Here is a 24,990-nt window from a genome sequence, read left to right as displayed (position 1 = left end):
TGGCTTTTTCGTTTGGGTGTATTTTGTTTTGACCTTCAGACGGAGCCTCGTATAAACACGACACCGAGGAGGAAATCAAAAATCCCACTGACCCTGAATCTACCCTACGCTGGCGAGGAATGAATATGTGATGCTTTTCAACGATGACAAGCGGAGCAAAAAATGATAATTCTGAAAGTGTAATACATTTACAGACAAATGAAGAGAGGAAGTGTGCACGTAATGCCTCTCCACAAGTGGTAGCACCAGCAGACGTCTTCAATGATTTTAATTTATACAAGTGCTGGACATGACAATCAAAGGTAGGCGACGTTCCTGTCAGGCATGTGACCGTGAGTCAATACAGACAACTTTGTAAAAAAGAAATCTCAATGCAGAACCTTACATTTTTGTTCAGTCAGCCTTCGGGATAATGTATCTTGAATTTTCTTTCTGTTACAGAGAAGAAAAACATCCCTCCATCTTTCAACAGTATCCATAGATATGTATGGCAATATGAGCCCTTTAAACACTGTCCCTCAATTTTCTATCTTATTCTTAACATCTCACTGGAGGGAAGGGGTCAGTGTGGCTGCATAGGGCCGAGATGCTTGACGTGCAGTGACAGATTTGACAAGGTAAGTGGTCGGACTGCCAAGTCAGCCATACTTATTAAATGAGGAGAGAGCAGAAGGAAGTGTTTGCTCAGGAAAACTTAATGGGTCCGTCAGAGAGATTGTAATCACCCTCATGTGGGTTCTAGTTGTTGACTGCATTTCAATTGGTATAAAAGAAGTGAGAGTTTCATACCTATGGGGGTTTCTCCATCTTGGAATATATTTTAAAATATCAGAATTCCAAATGGCAAATCTACCTAGCAGCACTGCTTGCAGTGAGGTGGGGGGATTCAGAGAGATCCTGCCTGTCCTTGTGTGTCACTTACCAGCCCCAGGAAAATACTTTTTTCCCCCTTTTTGCTGCTAGCAAAGTGTCTCCATGATGCTAATACTTTATGTCAGATTCTATACTAACAAGCGCGCCAGAAAGAGGCAATCCACCTTTGCATTTTCATTTTCCCACAACACTTAGCGGCTGTATAGTTTTTATGTATTGACACAGTTGAAAAGCTGATGACTAGATTCTCGGTAGGTGCTAGAGGTGCACGGTTGAATCCGCCACGATTCGCCCTGTTTTCTCCTCATTTTATTATCTACACTTCAGCAATGAGAAGAGCTACACAAGTGAATTGATGGGAGTGTGGAGCAGGGAGGGAAGGTGGGGGGGTAAGAGCAGGGGGGGGGGGGATAGGGAAGAAAACAAAATAAAAAGGAAAACAGACAAGGAGGGCAAAGCTCTGAAAACTGGCGTGCTGCAGTTGTATGTCAGTCACCTAGCAACAAGTCCTCCCCATCACTTACCCCCCGCTTCCCTGTCTCCCGCTGCGCTCTCTAATTCAACAAATCTGCTCAGAATGTATGGCTGCTCTTCTAACAAAACGCATTCTGCGCTGGGGGCTAAGGATGTGGGCCTCCGCTGAACACGCCACTCAGCTGCCCATTGACGACCGGGGCCTTTCTCTGCACACACTAAGGAGCGAGGGACAAAGACCCTGAAAGCAGGGGCAGCTCCACAGAGAAAACATTTGCTTGTAATTGTGTTTGACTGCATAATGAAAATGATGTTCTTTTTTAATTTGGGCTTGTTAAGGCCACCCTATTTTCCCCTGGTCACCTGATTATTGTAAAGAAGCAACCCCTCACTTGCCCTATGGGGCACAGAGGGGGGAAATATTGAAAATGGTCCAAAGGCCTCCTCACTCTTTACTTTAACCCCTCTTGTGTTTCAAGTGTTTTCTGGCAAAAACATAAATATGTAGACCCTGTTCACTACAGGATGGGAGAGTATGCTAGAATTAGTTGTTTTCTTTCTCCCTTGAGAAAGGATAATGGCGGTGAGGCACACACATACTGCCATGCCTGCCCCCGAGTTGCGAAGCATTGAGAAGGTTAGCATTCCCGGTGCTACTTCAGGGAGACAGACCATTAGCGGGAGCATCCGGCGAGCACCCGAAAGAGTGCTTCAGCGGGCACATTCACATCCAGTGATTATTTGCACTTTAGCCCCCCAAATTTAGTTTTATTAATGTGAGTTTTCCCCATTCATCTGGATTTCCACTTTTTCTCCTCGCTGCTCCCCTGCGGCAAAGGTGAGCAGCATTCAGGTGAATGTCTAAAAAAAAAAAGAGAATTTAATCCACCTCAGGAGTTGAAGACCAACTGGTTTTATTCTTGTTTGAGAAGGTCACACTATGGCAGATTTTGTATCTTTAAAAAAAATAAAATAGACAGTCAGTTTATTTAATATAAAACTTCAATGGGACATTTCATTGGTGATTGCTTTCATGTTACATCCAATTCATGTCAGGAGGTGATGCGTCTTTGAATCCAACACATTTATTTATATATGTTACCGTCGCTATGGAGAACTATTCAGCGATTTAATATGTTGAAGTCGGTGTCCGAATTTCCCAATGGAGAAGTAACGCGGTTGATCTGTGCTCACTTATATTCAAGTGTATTCTCTAAATATCAGTCTAGGAGATCTGGGTAGCGGCTCAGCAGATGAACTTGACTCCTGTCTGCGTGCCCGTCTGTCCCAACGAACAACGCCACCTTTATCTGCAGGTGTGATGTCAGCATCATCCGCGATCCTGTCGGTGTTGCTGAATCTCACAGCATTTATAGAGTCATATAAATTGTGAGAGCATCCTTCAGCATGCCCAGGCAGTGCAAAGCATTTGTCTTCTATTCTCTGTAGTATAATACTAGAACTTGATGTTGGATGGATAAGGGGGTGGATATAATATATCATTGTATACACCACCTTAAATGAAACAGTCAGTTGCCTGTTTAATGGCTATTTATGTCTAGTGAAACAGCCTTGCATTAACTTACAAAATGTTAGAATGGGAAATTAAATCAAGAGTCGTTGAGGTGTTTTGTCTACTGCATTAAGATCAGCAAGGGTAGACCAAATATTAGAACCATCAGTCCATCCCAATAACTATTTCCTTCTAGATGAGCATTCACAATTAATTGAATCGGTTTCAGGGAAAACTGATTTTTTTGCTCCCTGAAAATGTTGTGGCAGGCTGATTTTGAGCTAGTCCCTAATCCACTTATTTTGGCTTTTCCAATAAATTAAATAGCTGATAAACTAAATACTTAATTAATACCCAAATGTTGTAAATCAAATATTACAAAAATACACAGTCCAGCTTATTTATTTACAACATTGTCAACAATGATTTTATGCAACCAGACTTCAAAATATTATTACTTGGCAGAAATTTGTTAACAAATCACAATAAAATAAGTTGACATTTACAAGTATTGGCAATATATATATATATATATATATATATATATATATATATATATATATATATATATATAAACATATAGCAGTTGGATTTTTTTTCAGATTACATTTTCGGTTTTCTCTTTCTTACAATTATTTAGATCTTGAATTGATGGTTGGAGAAAACATGCAATTTGAAAAAAGTTCCATGTTTTGGGGGAAATGCAATGGTCTTTTTCTACTATTGTCTAACGTTGTAAAGACAAAACAATTCATCAATCAATACAGGAAAGAATTGGTGATTACTCAATAAGAAAAAAATGACAGTTGAACATGGAGATCTTAAACAATGAGATACATTTCTTCCTCGGCGGTGTAAGAACTGTGAGAGAGCAAATCTTCGGTCATTCTACCTCAGAGCTGTGCAGGTGTAAAGGGGAAGGGCTGAATAGTCTGAGAGGTCAGATGGGACTGACTTAAGTCGAAAGATCCTGTCGGACTGGAGTGGCTGGAGGGCCTGCGGTGACACCCCCACCGCCCCCCACTATAGATTAACAAGTTTCAGCACCACATTGACAAGACCCTGTTTCATTGGGGTTTTTTGTTAAGTGTCAACAAGTGAGCGTGTCGGTCTGTGTGGGTATTTTCAGGACTTTCACCATAAGGACCCCAACTTTGACACCAATTAAAGAGATTATGTCTTAAGATGAGAGGAAAACTTAACCGTGTGTTACCACGGTGATTGCTTTTGACAAGGTCACAGGGTACCGTGCAACAGTACACGACCTCAATAGGAAGCTGCCAAGGGATGTAAGCAAATAAAAAGAAAATAATCACTTTAAAAAGACAGAGACACCTCACCATAAATATAAAACAGTGACCACTGCAAAAAGATTAACATTCAGCCGCCAGCTCTAAGGAGAAATATCAAAACATTTAATTAACATTGTCCACTTTTGGACTGGTAGCTGCAGTATTATGAATTCAATGAATGTCCTCAACGGTAACTGAAATGGCAGCCTTAGTTTTTATTTTCAGGATCTAATTTTACACAAAAGGCCTTGAAATACAGCACATAAAAAACCCAAAGGGCGTGATCAATTGAAAGTGAAATCAAATTGAATTTGCTTAGTTCGAATAATAAACCAAATCTGGTTGATTCAATCAAAACGCCAGGCGCCTTTTCATTGAACATAAACGACGTCCCTTGAAACCTGTTCGCAAGTCGTGAGGATTTTTCGGGGATAAGAACGGAAAGCGCAGGCTGGCGTTTCAGACGCACGACGTCACTGTTATTTATTCGTTACGAACGCGAATACCATTTAAACCGAACATGAAGCGAAGCAGCTGGATGTACGTTTTTAAAGTTAACGACGTTCACGGACGTCAATGCGTCGTCGCGTAAAGAGTGAATTCACGTCAGCTGACGTCGATGTCTTTTTTTTCCACGTTACGTTACCTGGTAACGAAATGCTAATAACCAAATGAACACTTGGTAGCCTGCATTTGTATCCTCAAAGGCAATGTAACGTCACAGCTAACTGTCAGTTAAATTTAACACGTAACGTCAAAGCAGGCACAAGCAGAGCAAAGCTATGGCATTAGCATTAAATTAGCTTCCCCCTCGACGAGCTAATGTATGCTACATGCTAAGGCCACAACCAGAAATACTTGTTGGGCCACGCAAAGTTTAAATATCCCTGGTGTCCTACCTTCATGTGGAGGTTCATCCTGACTCAGGGGCCTCCTCCCCCCTCCTCTGTATGTTCCTCTTCTCTTTTCTTTTTCTTTTTTGAACGTGTTTTCACGTTAATTAGCAGCAGTTGAACTGCGAGCCGTAAATCAAGAAGTGCGGAGTGTATTAATGAGTCGGACCACCCAGGAGAACTATTTTCTCTGCACTTTCTTAGCGGGACAATGTGAGGATACTCGAGTCTGCCATGCACTGAAAAGCCATGAATGAGCATTCACAAGAGCAGCGCTTCCCCGCTGCCACGTTTGCAGCAGGCTAATGGCCGCTACAAGTACGGATTAAATATAGGTGAAGTATTGTGGACAAAAACAGATCATATTGTTGGGAACGTACTTAAGAGTCACTGTACTTTTTCCGTTTTCCTGACCGCGGAGTTGGGAAAGAAAACTTAAATTTTGAAGTGAAAAAAAACGAAATAAGGACCATTTAAAATGAGAAAATAACTAATACTCACTATACTTGTCACCAATAAACAACCCCGGAGCTCCATCAATATCTCTGCAAAATGTTTATGTTAAGCTGTTTATTAAAATGAATAAACGAGAACCAGATTAAACGATGAACTTTTATTTTTTTTGGTCAAGTCAATTATTGGTCTGGCTATTCAACAGGCCTCATGATCTTTTCATCAATATATAGAATAGATGTATAATTTCCCTCTGCAAGTCTTTCTAAGAAATTGCAAAAACGCACCTGCCATATTTTTCCTACAAGAGCAAATCTTCAGCACTGCAGGCAGCACTTAATTGTCTTACATTATGAACCCTCACAAAGCTCGACCACTGGCTAGTAAAACACCAAGGTTGATCTTGATTAAACGTCTTTCCAGGGTACAAAAAGCATATTTTACATAAAACAGCCTTCAAGGGGATTGATGTTGAATGATGTTGGAAAAATAACATAAAATATTGCTGATGGCAAGGCCAAGCATCCCAACTCTCAAATGAAAGGTATCAAAGAGATTAAAGCAAAACCATTACAAATCAACATACCACTAATATGGCTTTATCCGCCTTCCCCATTATCTTCCCCCCAAATTCAAGTCACACCTGCAGTCAAAAGCTGCATCTTTAATCTTTCCTCAAAGTACATTTTAAGATTTCACACGAATGGTTTTCAGTGCATATAGTACTTTAAAATGTTCTTTTATAGCCACCACTCATCATAATAGACACGTTCCACAGCCTTAAAGAAGCAGCCTACGATGGTGTAAAAGCTGTTGAAGCTTTGGAAGTTTAAAATTGTATAAGGTTTCCATAGAACATGAAAACAGGCAGTGAAGGCAAGCATTAAATGTGATTCAAACTGCTTCTCTCCACAATTGACTTCAAGCTTTACTGATCATTGTTGAATCTCAATATCCATCAGTGAGGAAAGACGTGCAGTTAATTCAGCCACATAAATGCTTCTGCATAACCAGCTGCATCAAGGCTCCCCTCTCTTCTTTCCTCTGCTGCTGAGCGAGGAAATTCTCTTGCAGGCTGAATGCCCCGAGCCGGCGACTTTTGTTCTCTCACACTTACCCCACACACTCCAAACGTAACATCCTTTGGCTGGGAAAAAAAATATATTTCCTCCCACACCTGTTGATGAATTGTGTTTGTGTGTAAGGCCCAGACGGGGCAACAACACGTGTGTCCTTATACAACGGAGGACACAGAACCAACACAGTAGTTTCCACACATGGATTGCGGTGAATGAGGAAACCCTTTTCAGCGAAGAAGCTTGTGGCTCAATTAAAGCGAGGCTCATTGACGGGCAGAAAATCGTTGCCGGAAAGTCAGAAGATGCCTTAGCGGCCGCTGCTGCAGGGGGAGAAGGGGCCGTTTTGTACTGTGAATCGAGTATTTTAAATGTTTTTTTTTGCCAAAACAAGCCGCCCCCCCCCCATTGACCTTTATTCCACCAAGAATAGAGAGGAACAATAGAGATTGCTGACAAATTAAACACAATTCTCCCAGCTTGAGATGTGGTTGCGTGAAGATGTGTTGCATGGCAGCAGTTTGTGATTTCTGCAGTAGACCCAAACTTGAACTTGACTGATGAATAAGAACATATATTGTATGTTCCCACGACAGGGTTTAAATAGTCAGCGCAATAGTGGGTGAAAGTAATTTATCAACAAAAGAAATAGGCTAAAGAAACATTCAGCCTGTGCTTAAAATAGCTTATTAACTCTTGTATTGAGCATTTTCTTTAGACCTAAAGTTCAAACTACTGAATCAAACTCTTTGTGTATCAAGGATCATCTCTAAGGATCACGTGCAGCAGAAGAAACAAAGGCACAGGCAGATTTCCAGCTGAATGAATATCTATTTTACAACACAAACCTTACCACTCAGAGTATGATACACATTTAAACATGGCTATTGATAATTTCATATTTTGCAGTGGAATTATTTTCGATTTCTTGTTATCAGGTGCTTGACGAGCCTGTTCTTACTGAAAAAACATATTTACTTGATGAAATAATGCAATTTGGTATTATAAACCAAATTATGAAAATGCAGATTGAACCAGTGAATTTTCTTTTTAAAATCTACAAATGAAGACGGTGAAAAAACTATATAAATAGGAAAAACTTAAATAAAATAGTCTAGGTTGGACAAATTTGATCGTTTTTAGTATTGAAAAAAAATAGTAAATGGCTTTTGTCTGAAACATCAAAGCTGGAGTTTGTGGAGAGAAAACACGGTAGAGCATGTCATGTAGACTGCAACGTAACAGGGTATGAATTCATATCAGAACAACAATTGAGGTCACTGACGTGCAGCATTAATTCATTTAGATATATTATTCTCATACTTCTACACAATGGACGCACACATCTTATATACATTCAGAAAACTGAGGCGTTGTTCTTTTCCTTGTAATCAGTCCTTACACATACTTGTATTCCGTGTTTTTAGTGCAAGCGAAATTGGAAAATTACAAGACATTTAAGGCACTCAACGTCTTGGAAGAGATTTCAACTCGTCTTAATTTGCTGTTAAAGAAACAGAACCGCAATGATTTTCATGTAACGCAACATACAAAAGGGTCCCGGCTGTGTTAAAGGATTTATTGGTGGACGCACATTTCACACAGAACAACAATAAGTCAATCAAGTTACGTAACATGTTCCCGTTAATCCCTCAGGGCACAAACATGGCCTGCAGATATACAGTACAGCTCAGTAATACCTTTTAAAAGTTAAGTGCTGATCTGCAGGAGGTGTAATAATCTGAGATCATACATGTCAGCAGGAATGAAAAAATACCTGTTTGCTTGGAGGATTCAGCCTTAGAAGCAGAAACTTGTACAGCTCAGCACCATTGGTTTTTTACAGACGGTTCAGTTAAGAATCGCGAGGTGAGCTCAGTCAATAACAAAAGCACTACAGAGTTGCGCAATGGACCAGAGAAAACTGAGGCGCACAACCCACTTGGTTGCTCCCGAGGCAAACATGCTGGCAGCATGAATGGAGGTCTTTGATAAAGTAAGCCCAAAGCCTCGCTTAATGCCCGTCGACATATTACGCAAATACAAAGAGAATTCATGCAGGTGGAGATGACGTACGCTGCCACGGAGAGGAAAGGTACACTGGTGTTGTTTTGTGGCTCAGAGGCAAACTCAGCCGGAGGAGTTATCACTGCGCAGCACTCACGCCTGCATTTACTGGCTTGGTTCCTTTGATGGGATTTAATGCTTCTGGTGTGGGCCGTGCAGGGATGGGCATCCACACCAGCTGACCAGAAACAAAGATAAATAGTGCAGTGATAAGAGCGTCATAGCAGAGAAGTGTGGAACAGATACGTCCCCGAGAGAGACACTCCAAGTATTCGTTACTCGTTCTGGCAAAGAAAGACAACAGAGCCATTTAGAATATTGAATAAAACAAATGCAGTGTCGCTCCATAATTTGTGCCTTATGGGGAAAAACTTTAAATTCAAGCTTAGTTTGCCTAATTCTAGCCCGAGATGATGCTATGTCACAGCTTCGTACTTCACTGCTATCTCCCCCTTTGCATCGTAATCAGCCACATGGGGTATTTAATTAACAAGACATTTAAAGGGATGTTTCATCCCAAAATAAATTAATTAATTTCTTCTTACCACAAGTGTTAAATATCTATCTACATTATTTTATTTATTATTTTATGTTGGAGGAATGAAATGCGTTCTCTCCATCTCAATGCGACTGTATGGTTTTTATATTATGTATTATATTAATTCTAGTAATTTAGTATTGGCACGATGAGATGAACTGAGCAACAGGATAGAAGACTGAAGGTAAATTCACATCCCTGCACAGTGTCCTGTGCAGTATTGTGACACTGGGGAGCACAAGTTCATCTCAAAATGGGTCAAACAACGTGAAGTGAGAGGAGATTCATTCATTACGGCCATGGACCAATATCAGAAAACAAATGCTTGCTCGACATCCTGACATTTTAGCTGAAACCACGGAAGAAGAGGATGTCTGGGTCCTGGGGAGGAGAAGAGCGGGATGCAGATGAGGTGAGGCTCACAGATACAGATGAAGTGACGGCATGCAGGAGGAATGACTCAATCACCCGCAGGCTGCGTGCTACCAGATGTCAGACGGCATGCAGCAGAGATGAAAAGGAGATGAAGGACGGACGAAGACCAAAACCGCGTGGTCGATTCTGCACACGGGACATTCATTGGTAGTGTGGCCTCCTCGGGTTACTTCACTTTCTCTTCGCGAAACAGCCTTTTCTTTGGGGAGCCTTTCCTGATTCAAAGCAACTGAAAAGGACGGAAGGTGTCGTAAGCTGTTCAGATTGTAAAGGGCCCTTCGGCAAATCTGGGATGTTGAGCTGTGTAAATAAAATTCCCGTCTGAAATTCTGATTGAAAAAAAAAAAAAAAAGGTTGAGGGTCAAGACGGTTTCCTTTTCTGGCCGAAAGACGGACAAGAGAGCATGCAGTAAACAAAGAAAGACTTTGCAAGCGCCAAAGAAAAACTATTTTCTCAGTCCGATCAATAAATCAACAAAAAAAGCTCTGAGATAAATGGAGTCATAAAGGAAAATTGCTGGTATGGATCGTCAGAAGGTGCTGAACGAACCTTGTACACCTTTGCAGAGTTTAAATAACAAGAAAATAGCAATTGACTGGATATTTAAACTATGCTTTACACACAAAACTAGATTCCCTCTGCGTCTGCAGACCAATGGAGAGTTCTGTGGGCTTTTGTTGCGACTTTAATGTCTGTCATGGAAGCCGTACTTTGTTGGTCTGGATGAGTAAATTCAACATTGAGTGTCTGGAGGTTTCCAAGCATCTACTGGCTAGTTTTTTCCTAATTCAGTTCAGCCGTACATTTCTCCTCGACCCATTAAAAGACAATTAAAAAAATTCTGTCTGAAATTCTCATGCATTGTTTCCAAGACATTGTAAAGAACTTTTTATTGAACAGAAAATCTGAAAAATGTGTTCACTGAAAAACAGCCTGTTTTATTTATTTTGTCCATCCCCAGCAGACAGCTACTCACTTGCTGGACAAGTTATTGTCAGACAGGAGCCTTTTTTTCCCCTCCTCCTTCCGCACAATGAAATATGGATAAGAGTGGCAGTTGTCAACGAATTCCACAACTTCCGGCCACCACGGATCAATCAGAACCCGCCGCAGCGCTGACCTGCTGGCCAGAGCCGACATTAATCCTAAACCTTCCCGTCAGTGCGGTGGAATGACGGGACGCAGAGTGGTGGTGTGGGGGGGCGAATGCCGAGGCTCTAACAAGGAAAGGTGCTGATGCTAATGAGTGCGTCTGTGGCTCCCTAACAAGCCCGCATGGTTTCATGTCCTAATTTACAGTGAGCTTTGTCTCAGGGGTGCAGGATAATGAGCTGGCCCGGGATTCCCAGGGCAGCAGCTTGTGTAACACACCTCATGCGAGGGGGACCGAGTGCAAGCGAGAGAGAGAGCGAGAGTGCAGGAAGGACATATTGGACGTCTGCAGGAGAGAAGGATGGGAGGGAGGGGGAGGTGGGTCCCTGTCATCCCCCGCTTGATATGCTTGTTTGTACACAGCAGTCATTGAATCGCTGCGACCGAGTGAGAAAAGCTTGTGTTCTCTGTGACAAACTGACCCCGGGCTACAAGAACACTCAGAGGAAGAGGAGGAGGAGAGCACGGCGGGTGGGTGGGTGGGGGGGGGGGGAGACGGAAGAAGCCACAGAGAGCGTGGACTTGCTTCTTCTCGAGCAACGTCTTGTCTACAAAACACCCGTGCTCGGAAAAAAAAAAGAAAAAATGTCCCCACTGTTTACAGAGAAACCCTGACAAAAGAAATCGGGGTCTTACTGTGCACTCGGGAGCAAATTAGCAAATGTGGAGCTCAGTGACCTCAGTGCAGAGGCCGTCCACACAGAGTATGCGGCGTGCCCCACCACCCCCACCTCTCACTGCCGCGTCTGCACGGCTGCATTAGTCGAGCTCAAATGGGTTCTTCCGCCATGAGAAGCAGAGCATGACATGCTCCAAACAATGGCAGGCAGATGACGAGCCAGCTCCATTTGATGATGGCCTCTGCCGACGCGGCCGCCTTTTTCTCTCTTTTTTTTTAGGGCAACATGATTCATTAGGAGAGCACAGGTGGCCCAGGATCTAATGAGTCACATTGTGTGCAGTGTTCCAACAGGAAAATGGCTTTGAGATGGATGTGTTTACAAAAAAAAAAAAAAAGAGTCTGAATGTAGTGGTGATTTTTCTCAGTGGCCGGATGTTCCCCAACGTTCAACGCGAGAGGCGTGTATCATTGCGACCCTCAATGTCACGACTCACTACCTTCACTCTCAACAGCGCTATTTCACCAAGCAGAGACTCCTCATCGACGTCTTCGTATGACTGACACCGACCGCTCTATCAACTAACCCCCCCCGAGGGCTATCCGTCGCTGCGGCTGGTGTCTCTGAGCAGTCACAGCCATTTACACTGCCCCCCTCTGGCCCGCTGGATGCCTGATGAGCATTCGGTTATCCATCGGTCACACATTGAGTGGAGAGAGAGAGAGCAATAGCGTGGTAGACATTTTGTTTCGCATCTGAGGGAAGACGCCCACCCATTGAGGGGAAAATGTTTTTTTTAATGTAGTGTTTGAATATAGTAACGGCAATACTGAGAACTTCTGGGGTTGTGAAACAAACTGCAACCTGCATCGTACATCTGACATCAGTAGCTTTAAAAAAAACAAAAAACAAAAAACGTTGAAACAAATAGCTTGTTTCCGCATGCCACTCAATTCATCACAGGAGCCACAACAATCCAAATTGTACCTGATCTATTAACTGCTCGCCACTGAGCACCGCTTGAACGCTTGACCTTCTAACACAGCTCATGACATTATGTTGACATTTAAAATAATCCCTCCAACGGTTCTTAATCCCAGTGGCCGCAGACGGCGCTGACCCCTCCTCCGACGCGCACTGACAGATACTCAGACGGGTCACCGCCACCACCGGGCTTCAGAAAGGGCCGTCGGGGGCTCAGAGACACGCGGCGAGGGACGGGCCTCGTCGATGACCACCACACAAGCTGAGGTGGTTTGAAAAGGACACTTAAGGACTCTGAACACCCGTGTGAGAAAACGTTCTGTCCACTGAGCGGTGAAGAACGCTTCTTCAAAAATAGAGAATATTCAAAACATACCGATGCGAGAGGTGAAACATTTTGGTTGTACGAACACTTTTGGCAACCACAGAAACGATCAGCAGTTCGTCATTGTGAAGTGGACAGAAACATTCGTCCAGATGTTAGAAGCGTTTTCAAAGATTCTCCGGATACCGTAAGAAAAGAAAAAAAAACAACTTTATTTTAATGTATGTTTCTAACATTCAAAGCAAAGCAGTGTGAGGAGGAAGCACACTGGATCGACACTCGCTTCCTGCACGGCATGTTGGAGCTGCACGATGGAAAAAGCAAGTTCTTTGTCCAACAACGATGCAATTTCTTTTTTTCTTTTACCATTGAAGAAAGTTTCAGTAATGCAAGAGGCACGAACCGATAAGCGACAAAATTAGAGGTACAAGATGACAACCCATTTATTTAGTAATACATTCTGCAAACTAGAAATTTTATTCAAACTTCAAAGGCTAAAAAAATGAAAGAAAGGAGGGAAAGACGGGGGAGAAAATGTAAGGAGCAGGGAGAGAAAAGCATCAATTCACAAGCAAGGAATGCAATTTGTTCAATCGACAACACAAATAGTACAGTTTAGTTCAGGGAACAAAGCTTTTTTAGACATTTTCTGTTTTTTTTCCGCCATTCCTTTGGAGCTAGAACATAGTACAAAATATACAGTTATTGAACTTTGTAAAATCACTCACAGAGGCCTTTGAGAAGCATTTGAATCGACATTGACGATACTTATCTACAGCACTCTAAAGCTATTGTTGAATGTAATCATAAATAGAGCAGACATGAACGTATGTATGCACATTTTGAATACTTACGAGGTTACCATGTTAAAACACTTGCATTAGTTAAAAAGTATGACATCATCTGCAGTGAAAAAATGAAATAAGCTTTAAAGACGGAGATTCGATAAGGTAACATGGGACACACACACACACACCAGCGATGGTTGAAAAGTTGTACCATGTGACAAGCATGACAAAGTCACTGTGTCGATAGCACCCCGAGATGGGGATAGTTTTTTTTAATCTATTGGAGTGTAACGTCGGCGGCGTTACTCCTCCTCGTAGTGTTACTTTAGGGGCGGCGACATGAGACGAAGGGTAAGGCAAATCGGTGAGCTTATTTATGAGCTGAAAAAGGTCAGCAAAGTGAGGCTCAGGTCACCCTGCGAAGGGGGGGAGGGAGGGGAGGGGGGGCAAATAAACCACAACTGATCGGGGGGGTCACACAGTAAAACGCCACAACTGAGGGTACATCAATATGTACAAGAGGGCGCGAGCATTTAAAATCTCTTGTGAACGTCGGCCAGGCAGTCCTCCGTGTAGGAATACACACGAGGCCATCCAGGCAACCAGAGGTAACTCTGTAAATAGCTTTATAATCTTTTTTTTCCTCTCTACAATAACAGTTTTGTGATACGAAGCAGATTATACAGATGATCAGTGCATATGACTTTTGTCATTTAGTCACTTCTCTCACACACACACAAACACTTTTATTAATAAACCCTGAACTCTCCATACAATTCTACGTTTGAGCGTCACACAGGTAGACAAATTGGGGGAAATCACACAGGTGAGCATTTGGGGGTTAGCATCTAGGACAAGGCTAAAATATGTTGTGGTTTGTAGTCGCCGCTAATACTAAAATCATTACTCGTTTTGTTAACGTCCGCACAGTTCAGTCAAACACCGTACTCGAGCACAGGGTTGTTGGAAGTCACAGGTTCTGGGGGACGACCACAATAAAAAATAAAAAAACGCTTTCATTAGTCTCCAAAAGGTGAACAGTTTGGATCTACACAACACAAGACAAAAGCTATTCCTATAAAAGTCAGGAGGTATTTTAGTTAATGACAAATTAAAACAGAATAAACTCAAGAGACACGCGGGATGTTTTTTTTTTTGTTCAGTTTTTGTCACGTGTTTGTGGGAATAACAGGGATACGATGGATATTTTACATCATTTCAACAAAAGGTCCAGATGTGACTAATAACAGGAAAGCCACCGTCAATACCTGAAACTAATGACATTGCAGCTACAGCAATTTTTTATATTTTCTTCATTCTGTGGCTTATTCTGAAAACGGGTCATTAACCAGCATAATTTAAGGGCCACATCAGATAAGACAAAGAAGGATTGTTTGTTCCTTAATAAGGGGCATAGAAAAAATGACTGAAATGATGCTTGAGGATTAATCAACACGCATCAGGTTTGCAAACAGCGGCTGGGTGCTGAACATTTTTGATTAGTGAGACATTTAGTGCACTAAACATATACAAGCAAAACTGCTCATCAAAAAAGCATTTTCATACACATTACATTTTTTCTTCGTAGTGAATAAACAACCGTGAAGATTTCAATTTTACGTGTTGTGAAAACAGTATGTGCTGGTGAGAGAAACACAATACTGTCACACCAAGAGAAGTGAATTAAAACAACTTGTTTACTTTGCTTTTGGTTGCATTTACATTTTTTGCTCTTTTATCAACAGGAAATTCAGTAAAAGCCCATTTTTATGCAAACACGCTTTTTATGTTACACATTTTAAATTAGGACTACGTTGCTATTCACGCCATTTGTCGGGTTTGTACGAAAAGGTCCCACGTGGAGTTTCCTCTACCAACAGTTAGGTTTACATTCAACACCTCTTCCCAGAATGCAATGTGTCTCTAAGGCCTAACAAACATTTTAACGCTACTCTTTTTCTAATTGTTGCTTCCTGTCATACATTCATCCCACTTATTTTTCACCGAAATAGAATAGAAATCTAACAATTTAAGATCGTGTGCGTTTTGTAAAGATTACAATTATTTGCAACCACCAGAAACCTAAATGCGGTGAAATAGTTAGGATTGTCATTACGATAAATGAAGATTTACAAATGTTGTAAATGATTATTGTGTATTGAGTTAAAGAAACAGTGCAAACCAAAGTGTTGATTAGAGGGAAACTGAAGTGATTAAGGGGTTTAACGCTTTGTTTGCAAAAGAAAAAAAAACAACTAACCATCCCAAGACAAAGCAACATCCCATTTTGTCCATGGCAAAAGAACTAACTCAAGCGACACGATTTATTCCTTGAAAGTTTAGGTCAAAAATATATACATACATGAATTTCCAACAATGCAATTTCAGACAAAAAACCCCAGCAGAAAATAAATCAGAAATAAAACCGTTCATCTTCAAGAAATATATCTACTGTGTGTTAATTAAACTATTCATCGTTTCAAGGAGGGAAATCCACTGAAAACAAAAAAAAAAAACACAGGTCAAACACCATAGCAGCAAAGTGTATTGTGCTGTGGCTTGTGGTGCTGAGGGGGGGCAGGGAAACCTGATGGGATAAAAAGGTGCTATACAACCATGAGAACTCATTGCAGTTGGCAGATTTGTTCTTGGCTTGAATGTCCAACTGAAGACCACGTGAAGAATACAAACAGCCGTATAACGTTTTAGAGTCAATATCTTGTATGTTTTTTTTTTCCTATGATCAGACTGGTAATAGGTGCTTTTCTTTAAAATAGTCAGTGATTCAACTGTTCACATCAGTTAGATTACTAGATGTTAGAAGCTAAAAATCTATCTGTACCACAAAAAAAAAAAAAGATTCTCATTAAGAAGAAACTTGGCATAGGCTGTCATAAAGCTGAAACAAGTGAATATAAATCATATGGCACCCACAGTGGGCACCGGTAATATATGCTTCGAAAACCAATAGCTAAAAATGACACAATCGATGCGTAAACTAGTCTTGTACAACATGGGTAAATTGAACTACTTGTGTCATCCCAGGTTGCTGTATAGTTCTGATAAATAGCTTGAAAATGTTCACACAGCATAACCGCATGTAAACTCTGTTGTCCAAAGCTTTTTGGAATAAGAAGTAGTGAAAGCTTATTTTTGGGTTGATATGAACACCGGCTGAAAAAAAGGGGCAGGCAAACGGGTAAGCAGGGGGAGAGCGAGTCCCTTAGACTGAGGCTCTGTAGTCTGCACCACTGTAGCAAATTCTAATTAGAGTTGCACATACAGATCTGCCTTTACACGGACACACGCGTGCACATACAGAGACACAAGCACCAATTATCTGCAAAGTATCTATTTGCACAGATGGACGCGTTAACAGGGGGGCTTTAAAAAAAACAAAAAAAAGGATTTTAAGGAATGAACAAAAATTGAAAGTTTATTTGTCACTTAAAAATTCCAAAATGCCTGAGAGACACTTTGCAATTATTATTTGAGCATGTAGAGAAAACCACAATACAATAAAAAAAAAGCACAGGGAAAAAATAATTAGGATTCAAATGGTTTGATATAGAGCTTACTGTGCTGTCAACTATACAATTTACCCGTTTTTAAAAAAAAAAAAAGAGCATAGACTAAAAAGACAAAAAAAAGGAAAGTAAAAGCGCAGAGACATTGTGCCTGGAGGACAAGCAGTAATATTCACTGAATAGACTTTTGTTACAATTCCAGAAGAGCAGGAAAAGGCAGATAGTGCATAAAAGATTCTCTTTTTCATTTCTTTCATTTTTTAACTTAAAATCAAGCTGCATTAAATACAGGCTGTTTGTACAGGACAATTGCACTTCACAAAAACAGAAATATACAAACACACAAGGAAATGTGAATCAAATTAATTACAGCAACCAAAAAAAAAAAATATTACTACTTAAGCTGATTATTTAACAAAAAAAAAAGGAAACCGCGGGACTCATTTGTTATGGATTACTTTTAGAAGAGAGTATAAAGATGGGTGAACATAAAAGGGGGAGACAAGAGGGTGGGGATCCTGAACTCCAGAGTGGACTGGTGCTGCACTATTCCAGGTTTGTGTGCATGCAAACTCTTCTTCTTATTCTTCCTCCTCCTCCTCATCTTCTTCATCTCCTCGTTCTCCTCCTCCCATGAAATTCCCTTCTTAGAAACCAAAAGCTCAGAGTGACGTAGAGACAGACTGCTGAGCGGAGCTGCTATGGGTCTTGAGAGGATGGTGGGTTGTAAACTGAATGCTGTGTTAGTGGAGGAGGGTGTGTTACCACATGTCGTCTGTGGACGCAGAGTCCTTGACAAGAGAGGAGAGGAAGGAAAAACCCTTCAGACTACATCGACGACATCTCCATCGAGAGAGCGTGACAGGTTTAAGCAAGTAGGACACAAGCGGGAAATAAAAATCATCCAGGATTTGGCCGAGATTTTGGGAAATCTACACCATTATTTCCCCTAACATCTTTGGTGAAATGGTAAATACTTGTACACTTGAACAATGATCTGGAGACGAAGTAAAAGATGGTTACTTCATCTAATGTACTTTTTTTTAATGAACCTGTTCAGCGTATTAAAACTGCAATAGAGAAATAAACCAAAACCAAGCAGCCAAAAATACTGAAATGCACAAGACATAAAACTGCAGTGAATGATGAGTTTGTAGTCAACATTTTCAAAGGTTTTAAACCACAAAATAACCAGGACTTGTATTGTGACGGATTTATAGGAAAATGTCACAGAATCTGCAGCTCTTTGTTAGGGTCTATTCTCCGTGGCCATTGATGCCAGTGATGAAGAGTGAGCAGCAAAAGTAATTATGCTGTAAGTATATAAGTAAGTAAAAATACGTTCATTGCACAGGCGGGTTGCATTGAGTCGGTGTGGAAATATATATATTAGTTATAAGTTATAGTGAATCAAATTGTTCAGACTTCTTATTTAACACAAACCTAATGGCGTTTCGCTCAAAGTTCAGGCATAGAATTCGCATCAATAATTCTTTTGGTTAGCACACTAAATATGAAAATTGATTGATTCAGTAATTGAATGCCAGGCGTTAAAGCGTGCTAACAATAACGGCCATTGTGTTCATAATTGCTGTAGCTTCCATGTTATTACAGCACTCGTTGCAGGATCAATGTAACTTGCCTTCGCCCAGTTTTGACCGAGTAGAGCTTGAATGTACCGTGCAAGTGAACGCGACCTTCTCTAACGTTAGCAGAGCCGGTCACTGCCATAATACAATATCGGTAAGTAAGTTGATCCTCTACAGCTTACAGTTGTGACACGTTGGGAGCTGCATGTCTTCATCTCTCCCCAGGATGCAGACAGGGTGCTTTTATGAGTGTGAGGTCACCGTCTTTGCCAACTATCAAGCTGCAAGGTTTATTGCCTTTAGAAATAGGAAGTCAAAGCCGGGAGTGATTTCCCACAACGTTCCAGTACGACAAGTTTGAAAGTTTAACTAATTCAGAATGCCTTCACCTCCAATTAAGGTTGAAACGCGAGGCAAACACGGTTGTAATCGTATTCGAGCAATAGTTGACAAACATGGCAACAAAGGTTGTGCCTTGTGCCATTCTGCCAAACAAACCCACCTGAATGGGGAATGTAGAGTATTTTCTTTTTTTCTTTCATAGACTTACTATACACCTTTATAAATGTAGCAATGCAAAGCAAACTTTAGAAAGATTACACAAATCTAAACGTCCGCTACGAACCGAGTATAGATCAGTTTGAGAGTGTTTTATTCTTGTAGCGCAATAAATGAGGCAAAACACATTCTGAAGGGGAATTTGGGTTCAAAATGTGAGGTGATGTTTGTGCTTTAAAAAACACCATCACAGTGCACTAAAGGAGCAAAACCACCGTCACCCCACAACAAGGGTGAGACCAAACTGTCAAAGATTGAAGAAAATTGGTTTGTTTTGGAGAAAATTTCACTAAACACAGATTAATAAATTGGGATTTTTATAGCAATTTTGATCTTACTGATTTCATAGATTTCTCTGTGTTAAAATAATGTGGGAGAATATATTAAGATTTAAAACTATTCACAGCCTCCAATTCCAAACTTTGCAGCAAATCTGGCTGCATGTGAAGAATATCAAGATGTTCAAAGATGATAAATATGTGTCCAAGCAAAACTGAAATAGCAAATGCAGCTAAAGTGGTTGAGATGACTACATACTAAAAAGGTTGAATACAGCAACAAATCCTTTATATGATTTCTATGAGTCACTTTTAATAAGTTTGCAAATATTTCCTTTAGCTAATTTTACGTTCTCCATTGAAGGCTTTGTGTCTGTTAAGTCCATCACGTATTCAGGCTGCACCACATAATACAGGAGATGCTGAAGGAAACATTATTTCCTGAAAGTAATTTTAAACGTCCTTCTTATTCAAACATGACACACTGAAACAAAGTGCTGATTTTCACCGTCAAGGACAAGGTGTCATGCATAATTCAAATGCAGCTGACACACTGAGTTTTTCTGATGAAAACGTAAAAAGCATATTATGTGAACGAGGGCAACAGCTTCGTGGTCCGTTTGTATATAAAGGAATGATGAGCATTGCTCATTTCTGTCGAACCAGTATGTGAGAGATGCAGGTTTTTTATTCCAGCCATAGAAATACCAGACAATTTCCCTTATTAGCTCCCCCCTCTTTGATTTAAAGAGCACTTATGGAAATTGGCTCATGTTGAATGAACCTGAACCTTTTTAAAATAGCAAACCAATCGTGGTCGTTTGTCAAAATTATACCAAGTAAGGTTACTGAGACTATTTAAAGGAACCAATCTCAAACTTTTCTGCTAGTGTCGGTCAAATGACACTTAGAAAAACCATGCATGTATCATTCCAAGCACACCTGTGGAGGGTTCAAACACAAGTTGGCATACTTACTGTGTCATCGCTTCGGTAGGGATTGAGCTTGTTATAGACTGCTTCAATAACACTTCGTCTAAGGGGAAGAAAAGAATTCTATTAGAATAAAATAATGTAATAAAATAATAGCCTCTGTTTTTCATTAAAATGATTAAATTGGTTAGAATGAATGACAATGGCAATATATACTTTTTAATTATTATTTCACTCACTTGCTCGCCAGCTCTCCCCCGGGGGGGAGGTTAGGGATGCTCTCAGATGCTAACGTCCGCATAACATGGACCAAATCAGGGGGACCTTCATCCCCCTGCTTTTTAAGAATCTCTGTTGGAAAACAAAATGATATTTTGATCACAAAAGAGTGTTCACAATAACCTTAATATTGGGAAGTATTAATGTCCTTGGACATACTTTGTCTGGATAAAAGTCTTATGCATTCCATGCAAAATGTAATGTCTGCTCTGGAACGGTGACATCTGCTCACTTGCTCTTCTTGAAGTTTTTTTCACCCAATAAAAGTTTTTTTTAAGGGGGGGCGGAGGGGCGGTTTGTCTCCCTCATCTGATTTTAGGATCTATAGAGGCTCCCTGATCTTGTGATAGAAAACAGGTTTCTTAATGTAAGATTTAAAAAGGAACAATATTAAAAACTATGGCCAACTACTGTTAAGGGAAAAAAAAATGATTAACCACGAATCATTTTTTCCTGGTTCTCAATATTAACCACACTTGTAATTCCCAGACAAAACTGACACCAATTTGAAAATAGTCATTGTTTTCAGAAACACAGTAACCTTACCATTTCATTGGTGTCATTGTTTTATATTTTAAACCATCGCCACTGCATGGATTAACAGATCAAAAAAAGAAATAATACATTTCAATTAAAGAAATGAGCCAAAGTCGTGAACTAGCCAATTTTTAAACGTTGTTCTTTCTGACCACAGCAGATGCTCGCTGAGCTTTAGGACAAGCGCTTGGATGATTCTCTAGCTCTAGACACTGCTGTCACGGATACGATTTATAAACTAGGCTAACATTATTTTAAAACATAATGTTAAAAAAAAGAAAACGTGGAGTCTACGTTGAATAAGGAAATACAAGTGAGAGGAATTTTGATGTCACTATCCCAGGTTCTACCATAGTTGACGATGTTTTTCTCTCTTACCTTCTACTCTGCCCTCCAGATATTTGTCCAGCTCAGCCTCCCGTTTCACTGCTTCTGGAGAGACCTTTGGTGCCCCAGGAAAGCAGATTAAAACAACACTCATATTGTCTCGGCTCCCCTGTGAATAAAACAAAGAACAAACAGGTTATTGTCCCCATAACAAACAAGTCTAACAAAATGTATGTGTACGTTTTTTGGAAATGTCATACCTTGTACAAGCAGGTGTCAACAATCTCATTGCTGACTCTTTCAAGATCATCGGTCACCTCTAGTCTTGACCTGACAAAGTCACACAGTTCCTCATTGGCCATGACATCCCAGATGCCATCACAGGCTAGTATAATGAATTCATCTTCGCCCTCGCATCTCTCTATTGCATACACTTCGGGTTCCGGGGACACAAGCTGCTCTGTCGGACCTTTTCCATGCACACACTTGTAGTCGAAGTCTCCCAAAGCCCGGGACACCGCTAAAGAACCGTTAACTCGCTGGATCATGACTGAGCCGCCTGCGTTCTGGATCCTTTCCTTCTCCAGGGGGTTGCTGGGTTTGTGATCTTGCGTGAAGAAGTGCACAGCTCCGCCCCGGCTGAGGAGGCCCCTTGAGTCGCCGCAATTGATAAAGTAGATGTGGCTGGGAGCGATCATCACTCCCACTGCCGTGGAACCACTGCGGTCCACACCATGCTTTTTCTCGGAGATGGTTCGCATGTGTTCGTCAATCTGCAGGAACCCCGTGCGGATCCCATTCTTCACGCTATCTACGGAGGGGTCCTCCTGCAAAGCACTCTGGAAGTCTGAGTTGGTGGTGATGTGCTCCAGCAGGTGCTCACAGCAGTACTTGGCCACCTGAGAGCCAGCATGCCCGTCATAAACAGCGAAGAACGACCAGGGATCGAGACCGTGGGCCAGCCCGATAACGGCTGTGTGCGCATCTTCCATCTCCACTCGCCAACCCTGCATGCTGCTCAGCCCATACCTCAGGTCGTTGCCCTCACCGCGGGAATTGTATTTTTCCATCTTTGGTTTGTCCAGAAATGCACCCATTGTGCCACTCTTAACACCTGTAACACAAAAAGAGAAAAGCATACGTTTACATGATATGACAGAAATGTAGTGTTTACTAATGCAGCCATTGTTAAGCACGGGCTTTGTGGCAAAACTGTGTTTCTGATCAATCAAATTGTTTTACTTGATCAGTATGTTTTTTTAATTTTTTTTATAGTAGATTAAAATACACACTTAAATATACACACTGGATACCTATTGCTGGACGGAAGGACACAATATTGTGTTATAAATAGAATTTAGAAAAGACAGCACATTATATTTACAAGTAGCAAGAGATTAGCATATTGGAGCTGGGTTTAAGATCTCTGCCCTTATCTAAAAATAGTAGGGCCGTGTAAACATTTTGGCCACCTTTTGGGACCCTTCTGGTTTGGATCAGACTGAAACGCCCTTCAACCCCTTCCATGATCTAGTGCAACACCGAATGCAACGTCAGTTTGCGCCATACGATGCCACTTGTTTAATTTAACTGCACTTTGAATAACGTGGGCACCATGTATCTGCCCAACACCACAATACTTAGAGTAATATTAGTCAAAGCTATCGTCACATGCCTGCAGAGCGAACACCAGCTAACCGACTGATAAGTTACTCGATTACCACCGCAAAACCTGTGGGGATCTGACATTAAGGCCAACGTTGTGATACGCCTGTTTACAGCATTGACCTGATCATCAAGAAAGCCTTTGCTATCAAGTTAAATCAAAGAACAATGTTACATTTCGGTCCGTAACATATACGGACCACAACACCGATAAACAAACAACATAGACGAGCTGTGGGCCTTGACCCTTGTCCCCGACAGCTAACTTTGACAGGCCTCCCTCTACCATGGTTTGCTAACATTGTCTAAAAGGCAAGGAAAGCCCTCGGCCTTGCTAACGTATTATCGCTAGCATTACATGCTAATGTGGCTAGGCTAGCTTAACTACCCTGTGATCTTCTAACATTTGCTGGCTTGAGAGTAAACATTTGACGACTTACCAAATATCCGAAATACCAGTTGACAGCAACAGAGTCTGCGGAGGTGACAAGGAACGAATAGCCTCAGTTCACACCGGAGAGGGTACACCGACGAAACTAGGGGGTTTGTGACGGCTTAGCTAGGCTAGCTAGCCAGTTAGCTAGCAGTGAGCAGTCGTCGCACAAGACTCATAGAAATTGTGTAAGTGCGGAGGTCCCTCTTTGCGTGCGCCCGTGATGCATTACATCATCTCAGCTGGCGATCGTAAATATATTTTCAAATATTTTCCAGGGAATTTATGAGCCGGAGATTTGTGTGGCCAAGCCAGGGGGAAGCTGAAACGTCCGTCCCAGCCTCTCCACTAGACAGCTTGACAGCTTGCTAGCTAACGTTAGCTTGTGAGGCGCATAGAGCGAGCCACCAGAACAGCGCCGCGCTCTGATGCGATTGTGGCCTAGTGGTTGCTCCGGGTAATTGCAGCTTCCTGGATCGTCACGTGACACGCGCTGGCCATTTTTCCCATACACAATCGCTGGAAAAGGACCACCAGTAAAATGGCGAATACATTTTTTCTGACACATGCCAAAACTAAAAGTTCACAGTTATAACCCGATCCATTCAGTCCAACGACATTTCTGGTAAAACTGCTTGATTCAATTATTTAATCCCATTTGTGTGTGCGTGTGATCAACAGGAAGTCATCCAGCTCGAGCCTCTCGATCAGCCGAAGGATTGTTTTATAATACATCCTTGGTCTTACTCACAACGATCAACTTCCAAAGGATGGGGCGCAATCGATGACCGTGTATGTCAATGCTTTTATGGCACAGTTTGAATGAGAAAGGACCCGGATGTTGCAGGTTGCGTACATAAAAAATGACATCATCCCTAAAGGCAGCTCAAACTGTAACGCATAAGGCATGTAGCTAATGCAAAATAGACTCCCGAATCGGATATCACGCTTAAATGTATACACGGGGTGCATTTGAAAGACTATTAATCAAAACGTATATTTGTCACGTAAATATAATATTTGACATCATTTAGCAGTGCAATGTGTTTTGTAATGTGGAAAAAGAGGGTCTCCTTGGTATGGTATTGTTTAGGCGCCAAAATCGACAAACTACCTAAATGCAGTACTATTTTATGGAGCTGCCAAATTTATGTAAATGTCCATAAACACACTCTTTAAACCAACCATTGAGGGTATGTCATACATTTTAGATGTTGAATCTCTCTTTTGGGTACATATTTGGCTTAGTAGTTCTAATTTGTGAGAATCTCTAATTCCAAAAGTTGTGTGTTGTATAAGTTGCTTTTGGCTTTTGGTTCCTGGGCAACACTGTGTAACTGTTGTGGTTGAAGTTTATTCCTACAAAAAGCTGCCATTTACC

The 24,990-nt window shown here is 41.2% G+C and overlaps 1 protein-coding gene across 2 annotated transcripts; it reads right to left on the bottom strand.

The window, feature by feature from the left end:
- Window positions 1-8,132: 8,132 nt before the first annotated feature.
- On the bottom strand, window positions 8,133-24,053 carry ppm1aa (protein phosphatase, Mg2+/Mn2+ dependent, 1Aa). Of its 2 annotated transcripts, none has more exons than XM_078089930.1 (6): window positions 23,617-24,047; window positions 21,772-22,625; window positions 21,563-21,680; window positions 20,608-20,719; window positions 20,414-20,471; window positions 8,133-9,560 (listed from the first exon to the last, which is right to left on the bottom strand). In XM_078089930.1, exons 2-6 carry the CDS (start codon window positions 22,606-22,608, stop codon window positions 9,525-9,527), a joined length of 1,161 nt encoding a protein of 386 aa, XP_077946056.1. In that variant the 5' UTR covers window positions 22,609-22,625; window positions 23,617-24,047; the 3' UTR covers window positions 8,133-9,524. The 2 variants fall into 2 exon arrangements, with proteins under 2 accessions (XP_077946056.1, XP_040054616.1); XM_040198682.2 differs by lacking the exon at window positions 8,133-9,560 and adding an exon at window positions 13,115-17,802 and having other exon boundaries at window positions 23,617-24,053.
- Between the last annotated feature and the right edge of the window lie 937 nt (window positions 24,054-24,990).

This window comes from Gasterosteus aculeatus, chromosome 15 (genome assembly GCF_964276395.1).
Source record: "Gasterosteus aculeatus chromosome 15, fGasAcu3.hap1.1, whole genome shotgun sequence".
NCBI lineage: Eukaryota > Metazoa > Chordata > Actinopteri > Perciformes > Gasterosteidae > Gasterosteus > Gasterosteus aculeatus.
This window is presented reverse-complemented; position numbering and strand designations above follow the sequence as displayed.